We start from the raw sequence: 23,617 nt of genomic DNA, 5'->3' as shown, positions 1-23,617 counted from the left end.
CGTCGAAGGAGTATCAGCACGGGTCTACATCAAAGTGAATAGGCTCAAGCTGGAAAAAAAATAACCCATTCCAGTCGAATAAGAAGAATAATGAAATCTAGTTATACGATCTTCCATTATTAATCTGTTCTACCGGAGAAAATTCCAGCCCTAGCCGTGGTATAATTTCACAGCACGCGACAACAGCTGCTACGGAGATAATAATGGGCGAAACTAATTGCGGTGACCAATCCGATCGAACGAAGTTGGTTTTTTGCAGGACATCGATAGGTATGTACTCATTCGTTACCATCTAGACAAGAAAAGATTTGACAAACTATAAAAGAGATCGGGTGGATTGGTAGATAGGTATAGCGTTAAGGCATCTTCAGATTACCAATATTCTCCTCAATAATTAAGATGTGTTCGTATGAAATCGCGCACCAGTCCATCAAGGTGTTTTCAACCTTGTAGATTTTTCTAATACAAAATATACACCACAAGTTAAAAAAAAGACTACAATAGGGGTAGGTACACATATATAAGAATAAAAAACATAATTACTTACACAAAAATTTACTAATAAAAAATGTGAGTAAAGACTATAATTAGTATTGTAACATGTAGAGACGCACGCTGTCAAATTAATAAGAATACGTATGTAGTTAGTTATCAATGGTATCGGTCGATATTTTGACTGCCATTCATCAACTACATCTACCCAGTATTTGCGATATTTCATGTGTCTACCAGTGACCATGGCCCCCACAAGGAGGGGGGCTGACCGGGGTCTAGCCTAGGGGCCGGGCATAGAAGGGGCCCGGCGTAGTGGGTCGACCAGTTAAATGAGAAAAACACACACCACAAATTTTCTCGAATACATAAAAAAGTCGCCTGCGGCGCTATTTTCCTTAATATTGATAGTTATTAACATTTAAAAAGTTGTGGCTGTGTGGTGTTATTTGATGTGATATAATCATTGATATAATTAAACGATAATTCACGTGTAGAAATTTACTTTATAATTATTGTAAGTGTGTTTATTCAATATGGCGAAGGGTTGCATGTTACTAAGCTTGGCTACCACAAAAGGAGAGGAGATCAGTGCTTCATACTCAACAACAACAACTCAATAAATCACCTGAATTTATTTAAAAATCGCTAAAATTACACGGAATACCCTTAACCCTGGGGTTACGCGAAAACCACTTGGTGAACACTACTGTAAATAATCACACTGCCCTTAACCTTATGCGATAGGTAGGGGGGCCCGCTTCAGGATGTGGGGGCCATGCCAGTGACACACCAACGTTTCGCAACACATAATATTGAGAATGACTGCATCGCTATATTATATACTATTATACCTCACACTATATTGATAAATTAACGATGGTATACAGTGGCCACTGGCCATAGGACAATATAAAATCCTTACATTCAAATTTCTCATGTTATTTTTCGGGTCAATGAATAACCGTAAATTAAAACGGTTTTTTGCAAATCTAAAAATGATTGTCAATAATATTAAGTAAAAAATGAGGTAGAGAGCAAGATTACAGTCCGAAGACCAAAACCATTGTTGGATTTAATTAATGGCACCAGGTGACACCACGGTAGTCAACAGTCCACCAGAACCCGTGCAAACCTTTGTGCTTTACTAACTTTTCGTCAATAACAGATTAATATAAATAATTTTGTGTTCTCTGATTATTATATTATTATTTTTATGTCAGTAGGTACGTGGGACTAGTTTTGCAAGCATTCATACAGTACCTAGTTAGTTTATTTATTAAACTTAATGTATTTTATTCACCAATATTAGAAGAGCAAACAATAGATTTTCGTGAATATTTTTCAAAATATTAGTCAAAAAACAGAAAATCAAGCTTCAACACTTCCTCGATCTTAGCCGCAACGCCTCTAGAAGAAGCAGTTTTTTTGTTGTTGTTTTTTTCACGATACATGGATGCCACCCACTTTTTAACCTGTTACATCCATGTTTAGGATACAAATAGGTACACGTTGAAAAACAGTAAGTATTAAGTACTTACTATTATTTTGATTTCGCTGAAAATGCAAAATAGTAAGTATCTATTTAATATACTTAATTTTTCGCCAAATACGCCAAAAATACTACAAATCATAATAATTGTGAAGGAGGATTCGAAAAGGAAAATTGTTCTTTTTCAGAAATACTGTATTTTTAGACCTTCGTACTCTAATACAATTCATCATAGAAAAAGATGTCTTCACTAATACCTGAGCATCTCTTTTGCTTTTTATAAACACACATAATTATTGTTAAATATGTATATTAGTCTCTGGCATGCAAAATTAAACGTCAAATCCTACGAAATAAACACTTTGACACTCCAGAGGACGCACCTTAGTGCTTATTATTCATTCAACAGAGCAGTGGATTAAAATAATTACACATAATAGCTTGTGTTCGGTTTAAATCGACTCAGACAAAAATCAAGGTGAGATAATTCCACCGGCACAGACGTATTCGCACCTACGTAAGTCTTCGACGCAGCAAAATAATATCGAACTAATTCCTGTGTATCTACGCTAGTACCTTGTTTTAACATGATTAATGATTAGATGCCAACAATTTACGATTATCCAGCATTACGTCAATTTAGGGAGGACAAAAAATGGTAGGCCAGACCAGTGTTGCCATCTTTTTCTATGCTGATTGTAGTACGAAGGCGTAAAAATTATAGTATATCTAAAAAATATATAGTACAGGAACATTTTTCTTCTTGAATCCTTTAAAATTATAGTATTTTGGTATATTTGGCGTAAAATTATAGTATTTTACATTTTTCGCGGAATTAAAATTATAGTATTGTACTATAATCATAGTACGGTTGGCATCACTGAGCCAGACACGATTTGGTCGAGTAGAATCATAACTAAAAATAATATTGAATTGCGCCTAGTGAAGAAAACATTACCTAAAAAAGAGAGCTTACACATAATATAAAAGTGGTCATGAAACAAGGACTCATAGACTACCGTTTAAATTTAAATTACGTTCAATACAAGGTATTTCGCATTGCGGAGTCAGTAATAAATAGCAAACGACACTATTTTCGAAAGCATCTGTCAAAAACAGAAACACAACTAGATTCACTGAAGAGTGATTAAAAAGTTCTAAAGTTATATATAAAATATATATAAAAATATAATATATATAAAAAAAAAAAAAACATTATTGGCATCCTCTTTTTTCCTCACAATTGTGCCGTATCTCGCAATAAATACGGAATGTTACTAAATACCCATTGCGCTATAAATATCCGGATGATATTACTTGTACCCAGGAGGACTTTTTGAATTCTCCCCAAGGGCGACAATCGTCAGCTCTGCCAGCTGTTTCTTCAGTAATTATTATGTGTAACTATGCCGACCTGTGGGTCTTAGGCGTAAAACCCACTTAACGCAGCAAGTGTGGCTCTCGCGCAAAATTTCACAAGTGGCGCGTAAATCAACGAAAATACAACGTAATCAAATACGCCAGCGCCCACTGGATTTGACGACGCATTATGCGCGCCCGCCCCATGAGTCATCGTTTTTTGGCTTCTCGGCGATACGTATGAACGAACATACAACGTATCCATTCATTGAAAACGGCGAGCAAAATCACGCTCCTTGAAGCGTCGTCGATGCGACGGGCGAGAAGCCATTATTTAAGAACAGCGAACTCTTTGTTTAGTTATTGCGTGTCCGATTTTAATTACAAGCCCCGAGAAATTTAATAATATTTTTATTGCTTTGTTATGACTGTTATGGGAGACGCTGATAATAATAATTATTTTGTGCTGCTTGAGCCCCTTATTACATAGGTGAAGGGTAATGCTCGGGTGGGAGGGGGCCTACTCAGTAGTGAGCGCGTCGAGCGCTTTTTTGGTGGGCTTTATGCCTTATGCCTTATACTTATCGACTGCTAAAGTAATAAAGTGATAAATATTATCAAACTTAGGGTTGGTTTGTATCAAAGTATTAGCACTTATTGTAACAATTACAATAAGTTGGTTGTGACAACAAGAGAGGTGCTGTTAAAATATAGCACGTATTGCAACAATTACAACAAGTTTGATAATATTTATCACTTTAGCGGTCGATAAGTATAGAATAGGCCCACTGGTGGGCTTATGCCCAATTCACGACATTGCCGAATCCGTATAGTTTTAACTTTATATAACACAATTAAGTAGGCAAATTATTTATTATGACAATTGGGCAAATTCACGGATTCAGCAGACCTTGTGCTGATATTGCCAAGATATTTAGATGAGCGATCACAAATATTATGCCAAAGGCGTACGTCATTCATATCAAAATACTAAAACAAAGATATCGGCTATACACAAATAAGTATGTACGGTATGCGATATGTAAAAATGACACACTTGGCTTACCACTTAGGTACTGACTCAGTAAGTGTGATGAATTGAAACAGAAATCGTAAATGTACGTGGAAAACCCACCAACCCATTTGGTTGTCAATCAGAGTTTTCTGTGTATTTATTTTTATCTACAAAGAATTTTGACTAAGCGAGATATTTAGTAGATACTAGAATCTAGATAACAACTATGATATAAGTACACATACACAGCAAATATAAAAATAGATAGGTATTTACATTAGAAAAAACAAATGACGATAACTTGGGAATGGGTGATTTAGATTAGGTACACATTTACATGTACGACAATGAAAACTGATAATTAGCGATAAGAACTTCGTCGAGAATGTAGATGTTATCTAAATATAATATAAAATTAGTACTTATAACATGCGTAAAAAACCATTTCCATCCATCATAACCCATCAAAGACATTTGGGGAGCTATTGGAGATCACTTGTTAACGATTCTAGAACATTTTTTGTATGATGAACTAACCACAAGAAGATGGCTGTATGTGATATACTGGCATGCACACGTCGTGTAAATGACGTATGAAACTAGAATCCCACACAGCATGGTGCCGCGGCAAATCTTCCAAAGCATGGATATATACCTAGCTAGGATTCGAAAAAGTGCTTCTTGGATGCATTATTTGTGAATATAATATGGGCCTTCTGTGTGTGTGTCAGTTTGTTTACCTACATATTTACGTAATTATTAATATTATGCGTGATTGTTCATCTAAATATTAATGTTATGTACCTATATCTACATTACCTATCAAATACGTTGAAGAAAATCTTGTTATATAAAGACGGAGTATAATACGTGAAAGTGAAGCTGATAAGAGTTACTGAGTCTGCACGTCACATCGCATTTCAAATATTACAGTTCTTAGTTTAGAGGGCTGCAGTCAATGTTACAGTGATACAACGTTTATTTTAATACATAATGCTCTCACAACTGAATCGGATAAGAAAACTTCGAAAGGGTAATCTGAAAGATCTAAAAAATATCTCAAATTGAATCGAGAGAAAAGTGTTGTTTGGCTGCTCAGAACACTAAAAAGTTGACTGATCGAACAGAAGAAAAGTGTCATTAACTCATTATTATTCCCGTAATAATATTATGGTCATCCGACATGTAGGTATGTAACACCTTTATTTGCATTCGTTCGTTGTATGGTACACGTTAAAATAAGTAGGTGGGTACAGTTATTTCCAATCATTTTTGCTTTGCGGAACATTTGAAACATGGTAAAGCAGGAGACAATGACATAATTATATTGGAAACCTGTTACCCTTAATCAGCATTAAAATGCCACAACATACTGTTTTAGTTTCACATTCTATTTAAATTCATTCCTATGAGGCCATACGAACTTCATACATTTTTTTTTAAATTACTGGTGCACAATGTATCTAGATATATGCAAAAAACATTGAACACCATTTAGTGCCTAATATCATTATTTGCTATATCCATGAAATCTACTCGAAATTATTCGCATTCCTTCCATTATGTGCTGGTTGCGTGGGAAATCACTAGCACTACCACAATACAAATTAACAAACATTTTTTGAAGAAACATATTATTCTTTTCTTCTTTTGACCATGTCCGATCCTAATAGGATCATATGGGCCTCCACAGAGTGGAGGTTTGTATTAACAGATTTTTATTTTTACGAGAAATGGATGTCAGCCACTTGCTCAACCTATTAGGTCCATACTCTGACTCATACACAAATTGAAAAACAATTTGTGTACTTGCCAGACCCAGGATTCGAACCTGGGACCCTCGACACTATAGACCGGCCCTTAAGCCTACTGCATTACACTATACGGGAATAATTATCTTATTATGTCTTTCAAAGATGTGCTGTAACCGGAACACTTATTTTACTCTAAAACAAAATGATCTCAGATTGTACTTTTAAGAAATTGTTTTGAAAATCTTCGCGGAACCCTGATTGGAAATCACCGGTTTGGTATAAACAGGTATATAAATCGGCAGAACTAAGCACAAATTTAGCGCAAAATCTTTATCCCAGGTCAACACTAAATCCGCGTAAAAATCGTTTATTGCAATAGATTCTCATTACCGGTATTTTGCCTATTAAGGTAAAAATAAAATGCCATGAAAATGCTACGTACACCTATCGAATACAGGTAAGCTATGAACATAATTTTGATAACACTAATAATTAAATATGTATGCTAACCAAATGAATGTACGAAAAAATTGAAGAACGGTCAACAACGATGGGGATTTCGTTTTCTTAGAGTAGGTGCCTACCTAATAACTTCTATCAAAGACTGGATATAATTAACGCCCTCTTGAATTTTACTTAGGATGTTTCTGATTTAGAATCTCGAGCTCGACGAAATAAGACGCAGACATAACGATAGTTACTTGAGAGACAAAATCTAAGTAATTTATTATTAAGCCTTTCCATATGCGAAAAGACCTGAAATCTTCTGTCTACGACGCATCTTGGGTCAACAAGCTTTTCACCATACGATGTGCCAAATAAAGATTTATTTAGTGCAGATACTGCAACCAAATCGTAGTTCCTTGTCATTACATTACTTTCATTCTGGTCGGAGAAAATATTGCTTTCTGTTTCGAGTGTAAGCATAGAGTTGTTCGTGTAAGTTTTTTAATTTTACGGTTATATTTACGATCATTTGAATGAAAAAAATGCCAAGCAAAGCTAGCGGCCCGAGTGAATCCCCTGCGCACATACTTAAATGAATAGATAATAATCGATTCAGATATGTAGTCATAATAATATCTCAGATACCTAAATCCAAAAGCGCATATATTGTTATAATTTTTTTTTTTTTAATTCTGTAGGTATACCAAAATAATAATAGTGCGAATTGGAAAAGTTATACGATAATATTATTATCGTATAACTTTCCCAATTCGCGCTATAAACAAATGCTAACACTTAAAAGTCTTACAGCGTAAAATAATTGGGCAATAAAGAGATATTTTTATAACTGTGGGAAACAACACACCCGTTGGTGCGATTTTCCGAATGAAAACAGATATTTTTGAAATTATTCACTTTGAACTATTAACTGACAACTGATGACAACTGAAGAACCAAGGAAATTCGTCTTATCATAAATGGATACGCTTTTCGCCAATTTCGCGTAGACTTTACTCAATCACAATAATATGTGACGTTTAGCGTAAGGCGACAAAATATCAAATCCTCTTGATAGATCAAGGTATGACCTAAATGTCCTAAATTATTGTTGTACGTAGTCATAAATGGAGACTTCGCACATAAGTTTTTTGATCGTGGACTTGTTGATTAGTCTACATATTGACTCGGTGGCTATAATGGTAACCATATCAAATGTGAATGTCTTGAATGAAATGTGTTCCGAAAGGGAGGAGTTATTCGAATTGATCCAACCGGGTATTTGGAAAGTAGGTCTGTCTGACCTGGTCTTGACTAAGGACAACCCAAATACTTAAAAAAATCGGCGAAAGACTGGTTGGTTTCCTTCACTTAATTAAGTCGGCCGCTTTGGTTTAACTTCTTTTTAATATTTTTTACTCGCCTCTTCCATGAATATGTTTGATTAAATTCAGTAAAAACACATGCATGGTGACCTCAGTCTTATGAGACTGTTTCCGAGACATTCCTAGACACTTAAAACTGCAGACACCTCACATCAGCTATCTGCTAGGTGTGGTACGGCTCACAGGGTGGGTTGGTTACAGCGCTCAAAACAGAAATAATATTCCGAAAATATTAACACATCTATGTACCTACTTTGTAATTGTATTTTTTATAATAAGTAGGTGTGTTAGACATTTTTGTTATATAGCTGTCAAACTCATGCGGTCAAATGGAATAACAATCTTTAAACTTGTGTCATGCAAAAATTGTCATAGCCACAGGCAAAAATCAGGGTTTACGGCACGTCGTAAATATTATAATTTTACCACGATTCCGACAAGTTTCCTGTAAACTACTTTAAAAAATTCACGAGACGGACAAATCTCGGGAATTTCACGAACTGGAGGTGTGCTCCCTTCCATTTCGAGCCCTGGTTGGATGGTGGATTCCAGTAGGACTAGATTGTTCGACGTACGTAGTTGTCAATAACGATAACATTTCTAAATAATAACTATCATCATTATTATCATTATCAATATACTATCATCGGAGTAGTAACAAAACAATGATTAAATAGGTAATTAAGAATAATAGCAAGATAATAAACAAATACCTATATAAGTACCTACCTGCCTATAATTAATATGTGACTAATACCAAATCGATTGGATTGTGTATCAAATATGTATTAAGTATCACCCACTTATTTGTAATATCATTGGAATGTGATTTTATCAGAAACCACGTATTCTTATCAAACAGTAAAGACATTTCTTACATTATACGTAGATATTTAAGAAAATTAAAATTCGGGTAATTGGGTACCTGCGTAAATCTTTGTCTATTGGTACCGTCCAAGGTGCAGTACACCTCTATATCTAAATACATATGCCCCAACCCACTAGATCCACCATTAGCCAAGACAATTCCCCTGGAGTATGACTATTAATCATACTTATCATTGCAGAACTGCCTCAACAGATAACTCAAAAATATCTTTGATGACTACGTCAACATCAGTAGCGTGATCAATCGGGATGGGCAAGACTAGTTTAGTACCTACTTTATGTTCTGTGTTTAGTCTGAGCGTGTTTTTCATAATTGTATTATTAGTTACCTAGTACCTACCTATATAATATTATTATATAATGTAGGTATGTATATATTATAGATTATAGTACTTAATATATGTTTATTTTATTATATATTTTGTTTTATATTATTGTGAAATGCGTGTTGGCGTAAACTGAAATGTCATATTATATTATTTTTTTGTGTATGTCAAAATAAACAACTGCACCTGTGTTTATCTAAAATGACTGGTCTCCATTCAACCTATCCCAAACACACGCCAGTCATTGATCTATGTGACTGGTTTAGGTATACAGATTCTTTATAAACCAGTCATATTTTGGTATGCTGCGTCTATGTTATGCTGGATTGCAGAACTTTACGCCCTTCCCGGCTCATGGCAGTCTATATTATAGTGCACATGACATAACCAGCACAGTCTCCCAATCCCGATTAACTGAGTGAACTGTCATGGAATCATAACATAAACAGTACATCCGAGAATTATTGCCGTCTCTGATTCACGCATAGACAGGTAAAGTGGAGGATTTTCAATGCACCGAAGTAAGTATAGCCACACAATTATAATTATTATTCTTATGGCTACATAATATGCTTTAAGCCTCAATTACATTGAGCTTCTTTACGAGCTGTGTGTTGGCGAATTTATAATCTGCCTGTCAAGTCGCCCAGTGTAATCATCGAACAAGCTAACATGTTCGATGATTACACTGGGCGACTTTACAGGCAGATTACAAATTCGCCAACAAACAGCTCGTAAAGAAGCTCAATGTAATTGAGGCTTTAGCATCAATCTGCTGACTGCAAACTCCCCCGTTTCGTTTTTTTATGTACCTATACACGATATGACCGCTTCCGTCATTTATTTATACTACATACAACATACAACGCTATGAAATTGTAGCCATGATAAATCTTGGTGGTAGAATAGTAAAGACACAAGGTCGACTATATTCAGGCCATGGCACTGGATTGCGAATTACGATGGTAGTGCTAGTTATTGATTATCTTCGAATGCAATGTCGAATGCGGTCACATGTTCGCAATAAATGAAGATTTTCGATTGCATTTTTCGTTCAAATTACTACCATGTACATATTTCAATATTATGTACCACAGTTATCATTCTCTACAAATAGTTTACCATATTGCATTCGAACTATGAGCAATAACTAGCACTACGATCGAAGTTTACAGTTTCGCATTATGGGCTGACTATAATAATAATAGTGGGCGTTGGTGCCGATTAGTACCTACCTACTTATGCAGATACATATTTATTATTCAAAATTTTGTCAAATTTGCACGGAACACAAACTTTAAAAAATAATGACAATAGTAAAAGTTAGTATCATCGTGGCAATCTCTTTTCGTAGTAATTATGGTAACTACCTACTTAGGTGGTTACATCTGTATATACCTACCTATTCAATTCCTTAATAATTATACTACATAGCTGCTACTAAGTAGATAAGTACATATTATCAGATATACCTTATAATTCTCTAGGCATGATTCAATTTGAATAATCCAAATAAATAATTATTTGGTGATAAAGATTTAAAAACAATTATAATAATATTATGATTGCACGCCGGTTCACCGAATTGTTCCAGTAATTTTTTCAACACATTTTAGGTTGCTACACACTTAAATAACTGTGTTCGGATGTATCTGAATTGGAAACAAATTAAATTTAGTTCGACTTTGAGGAATGCAGAAGGGAATGTCAATACTTTATTTAGAATTCTCAGGTGTGCCAACAAATTAACTTTTCTTTATCCGAGTACAAAGTTGGCAGATTTATTCGACGTGTAAACGAACGTTCAGCGAAGACATAACCAACTTTGCGTCGTAGCCTGGGGCCTTCGATGACCTGAATCCGTCCTTGTAAATATTGCGTCCCATGCATGGTACCTCGCTGCCTACATTTAATTAAAGAAACAAAAAACTTGTTTTTATCAGCCCGAGATTTAAAAAAAAATAACAGCGAACGTATCCGCAAGTGACAAACTGTTCTTAGAATTCAAAATAGGAATGTTGCACATCTTCGGCAAATTACAGACAATAAAAATACCTTCAGAAAGGTCAATATTTTAGTAGTAGGTACTCACCCTTTCTGGTTTTCCAATAATAGCGATAGATCAGGTATCCCAAACCAATTAGCGCTAATGTTGCGAATAATGTTCCGAAGACGGCTCCAGCTATGCTGCCGCCTCCATAGCAGGTCTCTTCTTCAGCTGCTTCTACCAATTTATTTGTGAATACCAAAATGACACAACTCAAAACAACCCACATTTTGAAGGATTCCATTTTAAAACTTCCTTAACTATTTATACAAAAACAACACTTCAATAATTGGGTACAATTTGTCATTGATAAATAGAAAGCACCCTAATTTCTGTCACCTGACCGATGCATTAGCAAAAATTATTGATTAATTATCGGTGGTTAACTTTCACAAAAACAATATGCACCGTTTACGTGTGTGGAAGGATTTGGAACGGTGCAAAATACGAAAAGTGTGATGGCACACTGTGGACTTAGAAAAAAAATAAAGTCGCAGAAACCCGTCTGTGAGTGTAGAAATATGAGTAAATCGCACACAAATTATTTATTCCACGTATGTTTAGGAATGCATCAAAAACAAACACTGCATTCGGGCGCTAAGAAAATCAAGACACGGCAATAATATCCACCGCCGCAAAGGCGGCCTGTCACTTTGAAACTTCTCAAGGCTGCCAACTTCACGAAACAGTAAACATTCTGTCGGGGTTGCGTTCGAAAAATATTTGAATATGTTTTTAAAAAAATATTAATCCATGGCTGTTAGGAGCGAATCGGTGAACTGATTTGTTGCTGTTATTTAAAATTTCGCGATCGCGGGAAACGCTAGCGGCCGTATCAACTGCTCTGTGGCCGCCGCCTGTATGGCGACGCGACACGTGAAAATAATTCACGGAAAGAACCGATCGGCGAGCTTCGGGCTTCGGTATGTGCTCGGAGACACCTGTTTGAGCGCTCAAATCTGGCATCGTACTCGGAAAGGTGTATTTCAGGTATACAAAACTTTTCCAATAAAAAGAAAAAATATCTATTAACTATATTATACGTAATTCGAATTCCAGCAACTTCATGATATCGGGAAGAACATAATTTATTATTTTATTGCTAGGAAGAATGCCAGGCATCTTCTTTTTTCTTAATTCGTTGTCGCTATAAGAAAACTACATTTATTATATAATATTCATGTAGGTAGGCAATGTCGGTAAGTACCTAGTAAGATAACTATAAGAGTATTAACACAGGAGTGATAAAGAAATTTATCTGTGTTGGTATTATTACAGCTGCAATAAGTAATCAATAGTCATGACTGGGCCTGGTAGGGGCCAATATTTTTTTTTAATAAGGGGACAGGAACGATAAAAATATACATTATTTGGGTGAATAGAATATTACTTCTTCTTTGTCAGGATCCCATATCTGAAGATACCTGGATGATTTAGCTGTCGAGCCTTCTCAATTTGGCCCCTCACCTCTATGACACGCAAAGTCAGTGGAAATCATGATTTGTTGCAATCTGAGGCATCCAATATTTATTTTAATGACGTTACATGTCTAAAAGACAAGACAGCGTGGACGACACAAATGGACACTAATTCGACCACGCGCATTCGGTAATCACATGTGGATGAGTCAGGTCTTTAAAGTTCGTGGATGACCACCTATAGTTATAGCTTCAGGCCAGGTGTTCATCGCTAGACTCAATAAACGAAGTGCCTGTATATGAGGAATGTACCCGGAAAAGTGCGAGGGTCCGCGGTTGAAGCGGTGGCACCTGCTAGATTTTGTTAAGCCCGGCCCCTTCTGCCGCATTAAAAAAACAAAAATAAATTGTTATGGATATTCTCGAAATGCACCCCCCAAACCATTTTTCTGTGTGTACCCCTGATTCAAGATAAAGTTAAAAGTGGTGTGCTGATTGGATTCAAATCAGGAGGCTCTCGTAAGATACACCTTCGAGAAGAAGAGAACCCGCGAATCAAAAGAGACTACTTAGTCCTACGGTAGTCCTACAGTCTACTTAGTAGATACAATATACCTATTCGTAAATAAATTAATATTATGTCATATTATGACCATTGTGTAAAAACTGTGTAATGTCATAATATTAAAGCTGTTGCAACATTTTTTGGGAATATTTAAAATTTTCCGATACAACTAGAACACAAAAACAGTATGCATAGGTAGGTAGGTGTTTAAAATGTTCATTTCTACTGTTTTTGTATTCTGCCGTGGATGGCCGGACTAGGCATGAGAGATCAGAATAATATTATATTCAACGAATTTGCTACGAAGAATGCATTCTCTGGAATTTAAAAAATATACAATAGGTAGGTATGTAATTATATTATATTATTTGGTGAGTGTTCGTAAAAGTACCTACCTTTAGTATAATAAATATTATTAATTCCTTCGAGGAGTTCTTCCAATATGCACCGTCTGCGATAGGATCTGCACAAATCTCATTGTATCAATGAAATCTTCATCAGAATGGCATATTCATCAAAATTATAACCCAAGAATTGATTGATAAAAACTATTATTCAAATTGTAGTAGGTATTGCTTACACCTGTCGTAAAGTAATATAACAACAAATAAGTACTTACACACACATCTACATAAAACGATTCTCACACACGCAAGGATCCACGCCCGTTTTCTTCCATGTTTGGAGTCTAAAGACATGGCGCTCGTTTATCAGTTTCAGCGGCGTGGAGTTCATCTGCTTCCAATTGGGGTATTGCAGTGTTTACGAGGGTCAAGAGGTTTTTTTTTTATCTCCGAGGGGCTGGGTATACCATTGATCGCTTGCAATAGTTTCTGCTCTCCTCACAGGACAGATTAATCATAATAAGATAGAAATGTGGAAGCCAGTCGTCATAGACGTTTGAAGTTAGACTCCCCGTTTATTATTGTATGACGGTCAGGCTATAAAACACTAATCCTCAAATATCACCAACATTGAATGCGCGTTTCCCTTACATGACCTTTAATGCATATTATGATACAGCTGTCCGGAAACTTTTACGTACGCAGTTCGATGTATCACACAATTCACACTTCACCGTGAAATGTTGCATCGGAAATATATGACCGTATATTAAAGACCGTCCAACCTCTTTCGTCAACCTCGAGGCGCTTGATTCGTCATAAATATAATATAAATATTCTGTAATATGCACACATTTTTGACTATCTCAGGCTTTTAATTGTAAACACCTTGCTGCATAACTATACTAAACTACTAAATTTGTAATATTCCCTAATGCTTTATTTCAGGCTAAATATTGCTTCCAAACCTGTGGTTAGTAGGTATATAGTATGTGTATGCCGGTCGTGTTCCGGCCAATGTACTTTAACCAATTTACCCACTCGTACCAGGTACCATACCGAATTACGACAAAATTAAGCCATAACTAACTGTGCATCTGAGGTGTTATCAAATTTTAATTAAAATGTATCCATTAACAAAAGGTTTTTCTAGACGTCGTCAGAATCTCCCTAAATTTTAGCTTTAGTTGTAACGTACCAGCTGCTATTTTAATTAAACTATTTTAAGAATAAAGTATTATTTATTGAACACGCACAATTAATAGTATTATAGTAGGAACTATTAGAAAAAATGATTTGAAAATGAATGATAATGAAAAATATCAATTCATTGAATAAAAACAATAGTTTAATAATATTGTAATTTCTAAAAATTGGTCGCTTTAATTTCTACCTACAATGCACAGGCAGAGATAGAGTGTGAGAGAGAGAGAGAGAGAGAGAGAGAGAGAGAGAGAGAGAGAGAGAGAGAGAGTGTGTGGTGCGTTACAGACAGATTAATCAATAAAAATAAATAAAGTAATATGTATTTAATTTAATTCGGTTGTACGCGCGCCACTGGAATCATGTATACCTACATGCATTCAACATTAAACATGATAGCTTAAATTATTTTGAGAAATCAACCGTAATTCATTCAATTTCATTATTTCTGTTGCCTTAACTACTCGCCAATCAATGCGGTTAACACTAAAAAACAATCTCGAAAACACGAATGAATCAATAAAAAGACAAGCAATGGCCGACTAGATAGATGCTGTCGTTGACTTGTTTTCTGCCTAGGGCTCGAAATGGACCGGAACGCACCGGAGCGCCGTTCCGGTTCGTAAAATCACCAAAATTATCGCTCCGTCTCGTGGACATATTAATTTGACAGTGAGCTAGTTTTGCCATTTAACGTAAAAATCTAAAAATTTGTCCACACTGGTAACCTCATTAAATTACACGATAATTATCAAAATTTGTTTGACCAAAATTATTTTAATCTAAATTTAATGAGGTTGCCAGCAACTTGTTGCCAATGTGGACACGGCATAACACACTTATTTTTATAAAATACACAAGCAATTAGATAACTATGTTAAAATTTTCATAAAATATTGTGCGCTCCAGTTCGTAAAATATTCCATTTCGAGTACTGTTTCTGCCTTAAAGATATTATGATGTAGGTACCTATGTTGTACCGAAACCTATAAAAATGAAAGAATGCAAAAAACTTTTTCTTTGAGAATCACATCAAGGAATTTAGCCAATCATCATAGCGATCTCTATCTTTGAGACCGCTGATCGCATTAAAAATATCGTTTTATTCCGTAAGATGGGCATAATAATATTCATTAGTAAAACTATGTGGTATACAGAAAATTGTATGTTTTCACCCCACCCTTAGTAATAGAGTACTAGCCAGGGAACACAAAATTAGTGTGAACCGCCTTATCTTACCGGCTACGGCAGCGATTTCCAAACTGGGAGGCGCGGAGTGTTGCAAATGGAGGCGCGAAAAATTTAACACAATTAATGTAGCCACAGGTTTGCAGTTTGCAAATGCTTTATTTCATCTTATAAAACTCTAAATATCAGTTTATAAAATGGCCGCCAGTTATAAACTACACAAAAAAACAGTCGTATAAAACGTTGTTTGCAAAAAAATATGGAGACTAATTTTATAATACCTCACTTCTATATTATTGTGAAGCGCGCTGGATATCTCGTGAAAAAATGAAATAAAAGGGTCAAATCATAATGTTGAAATTTGAGGAAAAATTTGTTTAGGAACGATAATTTTGTTGTTCAATTTGTCTATTTGGTTGAAATTTAAAAAAAAACTGAGTGAATAAACCAATGCAAGCACCACTAATGCATTCACTCATTTAAAAAGACAAAGTGAAGGCATTCATAAAAAATTGGAGCTTTGGAAATCAAAATTACAAAAAAAATAAGTTCGCCATCTCTACACTTTTAAATGATTTCTACGCCAGGTATATTGAAGCAAACAAAAATCTATTTCCTGTGTTCTTGGTTAGTTGGCTAATGTACTTTTCACATTATTTTATTAATAGTTAAAAAAAATCGACTGCGGCGCTGCTTTGTTTCAGGCTATTAAATATTTTTAATATACGGTTGAATGATCCTGGCCTGGGGGCCCGCTTCAGGATGTGGGGCCTGTGATAGAATCCATTTGTCAATGAAGGATGATGAATTTGGATTGACTACTATTGAAATATTGATTGTGCTAATAAACAAGCACATTCGTCGCATGAAAAATAAATTAATTTAAAAATGAATATACCTATAAGTAGTAAAAACTTGTTTATTTTTATATATTTTTTTCATTTTTGTATTAGTACATTGTTGACTATTTAAAAAGGTGTCTGTATTATTTAATGAAATAAAAGGAGGCGGGCGCCAAGATTAGATTTTTTTAAAAGGGAGGCGTAAACACATAAAGTTTGGAAACCACTGGGCTACAGGGTATGGTTGGTAGCAGTTTTGAAGCAGGCCTCGCTTTATTACTTTAGACCAAATTCAGTCCTTCTAACTAGAACTATACGTTGTAATTACGCGAGAAATATTCCTGACTTTGTAATGGTGGCTGTGTTTTTTTTCTATGCGTATTGTATTTCAATATTGTCTCCTTCATCCTGCCACCATACGAATTTATTTGAATCAATATAATGATTGATATTGATTGTTTAATTTTGTTGTCATATTTTTAAACTTGTTTTTTTGAGGGGTTTGACCATGGTTTGACTGTTGGAGCCAGAAGGGACATTTTCTAAATAATCTAATTGGCGGCTCTCGTGGTGCAGTGCGTAAGGCGCTTGCCTTCCACCCGAGAGTTCCTGGGTTCGATTCCCGGTCAAGACAAACAAAAATATTTATGTGTTTTTCTCAAAGCCTGGGTGTTTGTGATTGTTCAAAATTACTAACAACCACCTTGTACGAAAAAGCAAGGATATGGTTATTAATAATTCTAAAAAAAAAAAAAAAAAAATAATCTAATTGAATACTCAACATTTTGTGACAATTGAGTGAAGGAAGCTAAATTACGTTCATACTTCACTCCTATTATTTGATCTCCACATCGTTTGAATCCCTTCATAATATCGGTGACATTGATTTGACCTATTTTTTTTTTGTAATTATTTATTTAGGCTGTAAATCGAAACTCAGTGTGTGCAAATGTATTTTTGGTGTGAAATCATCACCCACAAATTATAAAAAAATATTCTTGACACTCGTTAAAATGATAGTTCATTCACTGTCATGTTTATTATTTCATGCCTTGCTGCGGTATTTCCATTTTCTTCTTTAAATTCAGTGATATAGTAGGTACTTAAAATAGTACCTGCCCTTTTTCAATAGAAAATCATAAATTGATCTTTTTCTTGTCGTGACGAGGCAAATGCTTATTAATCGTATAATTGTTCAATAAACCACATATTTTATTTGACGAATAATACATAAGATTTGAGAATATATCATTCAAGGTATATATATATATTGAACATACATAACGTGAAAACCACTGGATTCGCGCCAGTGTGCTTTTTTTTCTAGTGGGTACCTATATGCATGAGATGTTTTCAAATTATGTATGTTCAATGACAGAATCACAGAATGTTACATTCTCAAATCTTGTGAATTATTCGTTGAATAAAAGAAGCGGTTTATTACATGATTAGCAAGTGCAAGTACGTATAGTATAAAGTATAAAAACTAAATACTAGGAGTGATCAGTGACGTTGGTTAGTAATTATGACATTTAATTGATATCTTCTTCTTCTCATTGTGCCATCCTCTAGCGCAGGTCGGCCACCACCAAGGCGATTTTATCTTTGTCATCTGCTACCCGGAACAGTTCAGTGGAGCTGCACTCGTACCAATCACGGGGGTTCTTAAGCCACGAAATGGGGCGTCGACTTCTGCTAAGCTTACCATTGATTTTTCCTTGAATGACAAGTTGGGGAATGCTATACTTTTGTCCTCTCATAATTTGGCCGAGGTACTTACTGTAGTTTCCTGTAGTTTTTGATACTACGCAGAACTTCTCGGTGATTGATATCTACGTTGATGTAATATACAAAATCCGATAGCCAACATTATTAACGCAATTTGATAAACATTTCATGTAAGAACTAATAGTTAAAATCGTAGTAATTAAATAGAATGACCGTCGTTTAATTGGAAAGCACACTGGCGCGAATCCATTTACGGTTACGGCTTCAAGTCTCGTCAGGTGTCGTATTTTTTTTTCTAAAATGGATTTTTTTCTAGTGGTTTGCATGAGATGTTTTGAAATTATGTACATATGTTCAGTATTATTGTTCATTGATAAAAGAAAATACATTATAGGTAATAATGTAATAAACCTGAACGTACCTCGTATTTATTGTATGGTACCACTTCTGTGCGAGTTTTTTGTCTCATGAAACATTTTTCATATAGTAGGTATGTTCGTAAAGTTTCCTTTGCCATAAAAAGTTATACCAACACCAGAATACTAGGAATATTATTATTAAATTGGTGCTGAATGCTGATAGAGGTGTGTGTCGATCGATACGTAACTAGTTTGTCTTCAGTTGTCCTGTGTTTTTAATCAAATTGTATGAGCAAGTTCAAAAATAGACGGTGACGTCGATATTATTTTTATTAAACATCTTTTCGACGCTGTTGGTGTATGAAAAAAACCTTCTCTCAATTAAACCGGTGGGTCCAGTCTTCTGATTCGCTCTGACACGGCAACGGGATGTTTTATGGTGGCTTTTTAATCGACCGCTGAGCATTGATTTTTTTAATATTATAATATATAGATAGGTTAAAAAACAACACGACTGTAAACGTTAAATAATACTGGCTATCGTTTAAAAATTAAAATTAAAAAAAAATATTGAAGCAGTAGTAACAGCATTATAATAGTGGTGGGTTTAAAAAAATTGCTACCGGTTCACCGTATACTTGTTCCTACATCCCCTTTTAATAATCAATAATGAAAACCAATATTTTATTACAACAATTTCTTATATGATTTTTCAATAATCACTAAAATTATTATACTAAATATTAATATACTTATCATGATTCGAGCTTCCTAGGCGAATAGGGCTTTTGGGTACGTTGTGGTGACAATAAGACGTAATCATGGATCCCGCAAGGGGGGTGGCTGACAGGTCTCTAGCCTGGGGTCCGGGCTTAGGGGGGGCCCGGCGTGTCAGGTCGACCAATTAAGTGAAATAAACACACAACAAATTTACTCTAATAGTAAAAAAACAATTTATAACTTTGCCGAATCCGTGCTGTTTAAAATTATTAATAAAATTTTATAATAGGTACCTATGACGTTACGAGGCGATGGTGAGTGAGAATAAAAGACAAGCTATCCTAAAATAATTTGATATGCGATGAATCTGGAAATGGCTTCTCAATATAGAATTGAATAGCAAGCGGATTCAACTGGAGATGTGCAGATATTTAGATTTAAAGGCTATTTAGATGTAAAATCACAGAAAAGGCCATAGAAAATGAACGTGTATACTCAGGGGGAAAGATTTTGTGACGAATTCTGACAATGAGGAAAGGTGTTGTGGATAAGTGGGGGTGGAAGGGGAGTGGTTAAAACTGTCGAAAATACCCAGACGTCGTTTATGAAACGGAATAAATACGAGGAAGATCTTTAAATTTCTGGTACCTATACACATCCACAGATATTTAATTTCGAGTAGGCAAATTTTCTCAGCAAAAAAAGTGGAATTAGTACTATAAAATTGCGTTTTATTAATATTTCCACCACGAATTGACAGGAAAGTTAACACCATAAAATAAATAAGATTAATGATATTTTATCAGTTTATTGAAAAGTTGTATTACTGTTATTATTATGTATGATGTTTATGTTGATATTAATTTTGTTTAGTTTATTGATACAGTGTTTTCATTTTTTAAATCGATTTGTTTTTTTAAATATTCTGTTGATCGCGACAGTGTCCAAAAACGTATCTTCCACGATCAATGGGGGAGGTTATATGTACTTACCGATATGTTGATAGCGATACAGGTGAGACATCCTTTACATACGAAGCCCTTTGGTTGTCACGAAGACTAACTCTAACTCGGTACGTGAACAAGAATAAATCAAAGTTCTCTGGATGAGCATGAATGTGATCTGGTTGGGTCATTAGAATCATTCGGATTCACCTAAACGATATAGTGCAGGATCCCATAGACTGCATTCTGACAATTGGAATGGGTTCTAGGGGTCACAAAGATATATATAATGTCGATGTTGCCAGGCGATATTAGTGGTCCATTTTTTTTTATTTGGGTTTTAATTTTTTTTCTTATAACCCACCAAAAATTGTTCTGAGTCCTTCAATAAAACCAAGACCGAATCAGAGATTGATTGAAAATGCAATAATTGTACCATGCCATCTTCATGGTCATAGAACGGTTCGTCCCATTTGAAAAAATTAAAATAGCGGGAGGTGCAATGTGTTCAAAATTATCGATTCGTAGGATCCTCCTTGGCTTAAATTATTTTATTTAGTAGCAATTTTGTATAGAATCACCCAGATTGGTTTCTTTATTATATCTATGCATATGATATTAGTTTAAGTATTACGGTTAATCCAGAAACAGTGTAGGTTGCATATATATATAGGTAGGTGAATAAATGAAATAACGATAACCACTAACCACACTAAGTACACGTTTATTAAAAATAAAGAAACAATAAGTCAAGTGTCATCGAAGCACTGAACAAGCCAACCTTTCAAATTTTACTTCACTTAAAGAAATTGTGAATATTTTGCCTGTGATATTACTTTTGTGGGGAGTGCAAACAGTAATCAAACGTGAATGCAAGTCAGAGAAAAAGCTAGGAACCCCTGACCTAAATGCACTAAGCAGATAGCTAGTTATCTACTATTGAAAAAACATTTATTTTGTTGCTAATATGCAATCTAACTCAAAGGCCAGCGGTATCAAATGATTGAATGTCCATTGTCCATTGGTTGTTCGTGAAATAAATAAAATTACTGTAATAACTATTGACATAATGAAAGCCAATTAAAAACAAATGATTGCACGATACGCCATGTTGGTATATATAACAGTTAGTTCGGCATACTGGTATCTTGTAATAAACTATTATTGTTAGCCTTTTGTGGTCGTAGATTAAGAATTTTTGCTTTAATTGCAATGATTTTTCTATGTAATTAAGACTGTTAAAATGCGAATTTGTTATGTAATTTGCAACGCCTCCGTATTTCCTTTTCAAGACAAGATTTTATGAAATTAATGTTATTAGAACGGCCAGCGGTGGCCCACATAACACCAAAACTGTAAGTAAAGGATTAACGTCAACTGAACGAAAATAGTATTATTAACTTCGGAACGATCTTTTTCAATTATTACGCTGAAACTGTAACACCCGTTAATAAACTATTACATGTACCTAATCAGTGACGTCCATAGACAAAGTGCCGCCCTTAAGCAGGCTTAGAATGCCGCTCGCTTTCAATTTTAGTTTCAAATATTCTGAAAATTCGTCAGGTAGGTACCTACCTATCTATTTTATTATTTCTTTATTTAACAAATACATAAGTAGGTACATCACATTTTTTTTAAATTGACAAACCTACAGACCAAACCATCTACTGATAATTAAACCATTTCCACGAAACCTACTCTAAAACAGTGATAATTTTAGGTACGTGGAGGTCTGATGAGCTGAGCAGCACCATTGTGAAAATTTAACCTGTGCGATAAGCCGTCATTAGGTATTACAATAGTTATGTCGGTATGATTTTTATGCGTCGATTATCTTTTCAATTAAGATGTCGATACTTTCTAATGGCATCATGAAACACCACCACTGTTCTCAAAATTTGTAATATTTGTATTAGTTCCTTCTTTTGCCGCCCTTTATAATGTGGCGCCCCATATGCAACGTATGACCTGCCTACCCACACGGGACGTCACTGCATGTAATTACCCCTGCAGCCGTACAGTACCGTTGTAGGGGTAGTACAGTACTTACGAACAGTAATTATTAGTCCTTGGTGTATAGTGACCAGGTTGACACTTTGTTAACCTAATCGGTTTTATCGATAATATTAGGAATCGTTTTCAATTCGAACCTGTCCAGCATAGATCCGAATTCTATTCTCACCAATTCAGTGAACTTTCGCGTAGAATCTTTGGACTCTTCTGACTCTAGCAGGGGTCGGCCATAGGTCGGCAACCTTTTCTGACTTATGGGGCACATTCAAATTTTAGTTTTAATAGTGTGCTAAAGATCGCCGCAAGTTTTAAAGTGAAGATAGGGAGTGTAAAAAATACTAATAACTATTATTTCAACAGGTATTTACAGTAGGTACAAGAATATTTTAAGTAAAGAAAAAAATTATAAAAACGAAACCTAATGAAAAAATAATATTTCCTACTAACTAAAAAATATAACCTTAAAACCTGACTGCAATTTAGAATTTAAGCATGTAGAAGTTCATCAAACAGTTGAGAAGAAAAATTATCATTTCTAAAATTCATGGCAGAAAATGCTCGTTTGTAAGGGGTTTGTAAGAGGGTACAGAAGAAATTCTTGAGACTCCTTTACTTGAGGTTGTATGGATACTATCCGTGGCTTCATCCAACTGACTTTCTCTTATGAATGCTTACATACTGCAGTCTGCAATTGAGAAGAAATCTTTATTTAGCTTCGTATTTTTTTCGTCTTATACGAGGTATAAATGAGAACTCTGCCATTCTGGGCAGTGTTGACCTGTGTGTCCCTGATAACTATCTTAGAAATAGAGACCATCAGTTGTTTATTCTCCCAAGGTGCAGAACCAACCTGCCACTGGTAATGCCAATTGGGAGGGCGATAACTATGTTCATCGAAATTGCTTCGGGTGTTGATATATTCCACCTACGTGAGTATGAGTTTAGGTGGACGATGTTTTATAAATTCTTAAAATAGGGTCTGCTTAACTCATCCGATGTACTTCCTTGTACATATCTAATTTATCTACTGATCTATCTCTTTTTTATGTAATACTGTTATATTTATATAGCTTTGTTTCTAAATGTCA

General features: G+C 35.0%; 1 protein-coding gene across 2 annotated transcripts in view; it reads right to left on the bottom strand.

The window, feature by feature from the left end:
- The window catches only part of LOC147067174 (uncharacterized), a 106,984-nt gene extending 94,919 nt beyond the window's left edge, over positions 1–12,065 (bottom strand). For both annotated transcript variants that reach the window (XM_085954880.1, XM_085954879.1), the window contains exon 1: positions 11,248–12,065. In XM_085954880.1, the coding sequence (XP_085811006.1) occupies positions 11,248–11,446 (199 nt within the window). In that variant the 5' untranslated portion in view covers positions 11,447–12,065. The remainder of the gene's footprint in view (positions 1–11,247) is intronic.
- Between the last annotated feature and the right edge of the window lie 11,552 nt (positions 12,066–23,617).

This window comes from Rhyacophila brunnea, unplaced genomic scaffold (assembly GCF_057557595.1).
Source record: "Rhyacophila brunnea isolate RB1 unplaced genomic scaffold, BYU_Rbru_1.0 scaffold_4, whole genome shotgun sequence".
Taxonomy (NCBI): Eukaryota; Metazoa; Arthropoda; class Insecta; order Trichoptera; family Rhyacophilidae; genus Rhyacophila; species Rhyacophila brunnea.
The sequence above is the reverse complement of the archived record's forward strand: the minus strand, read 5'-3'. Positions and strand labels throughout refer to the sequence as shown.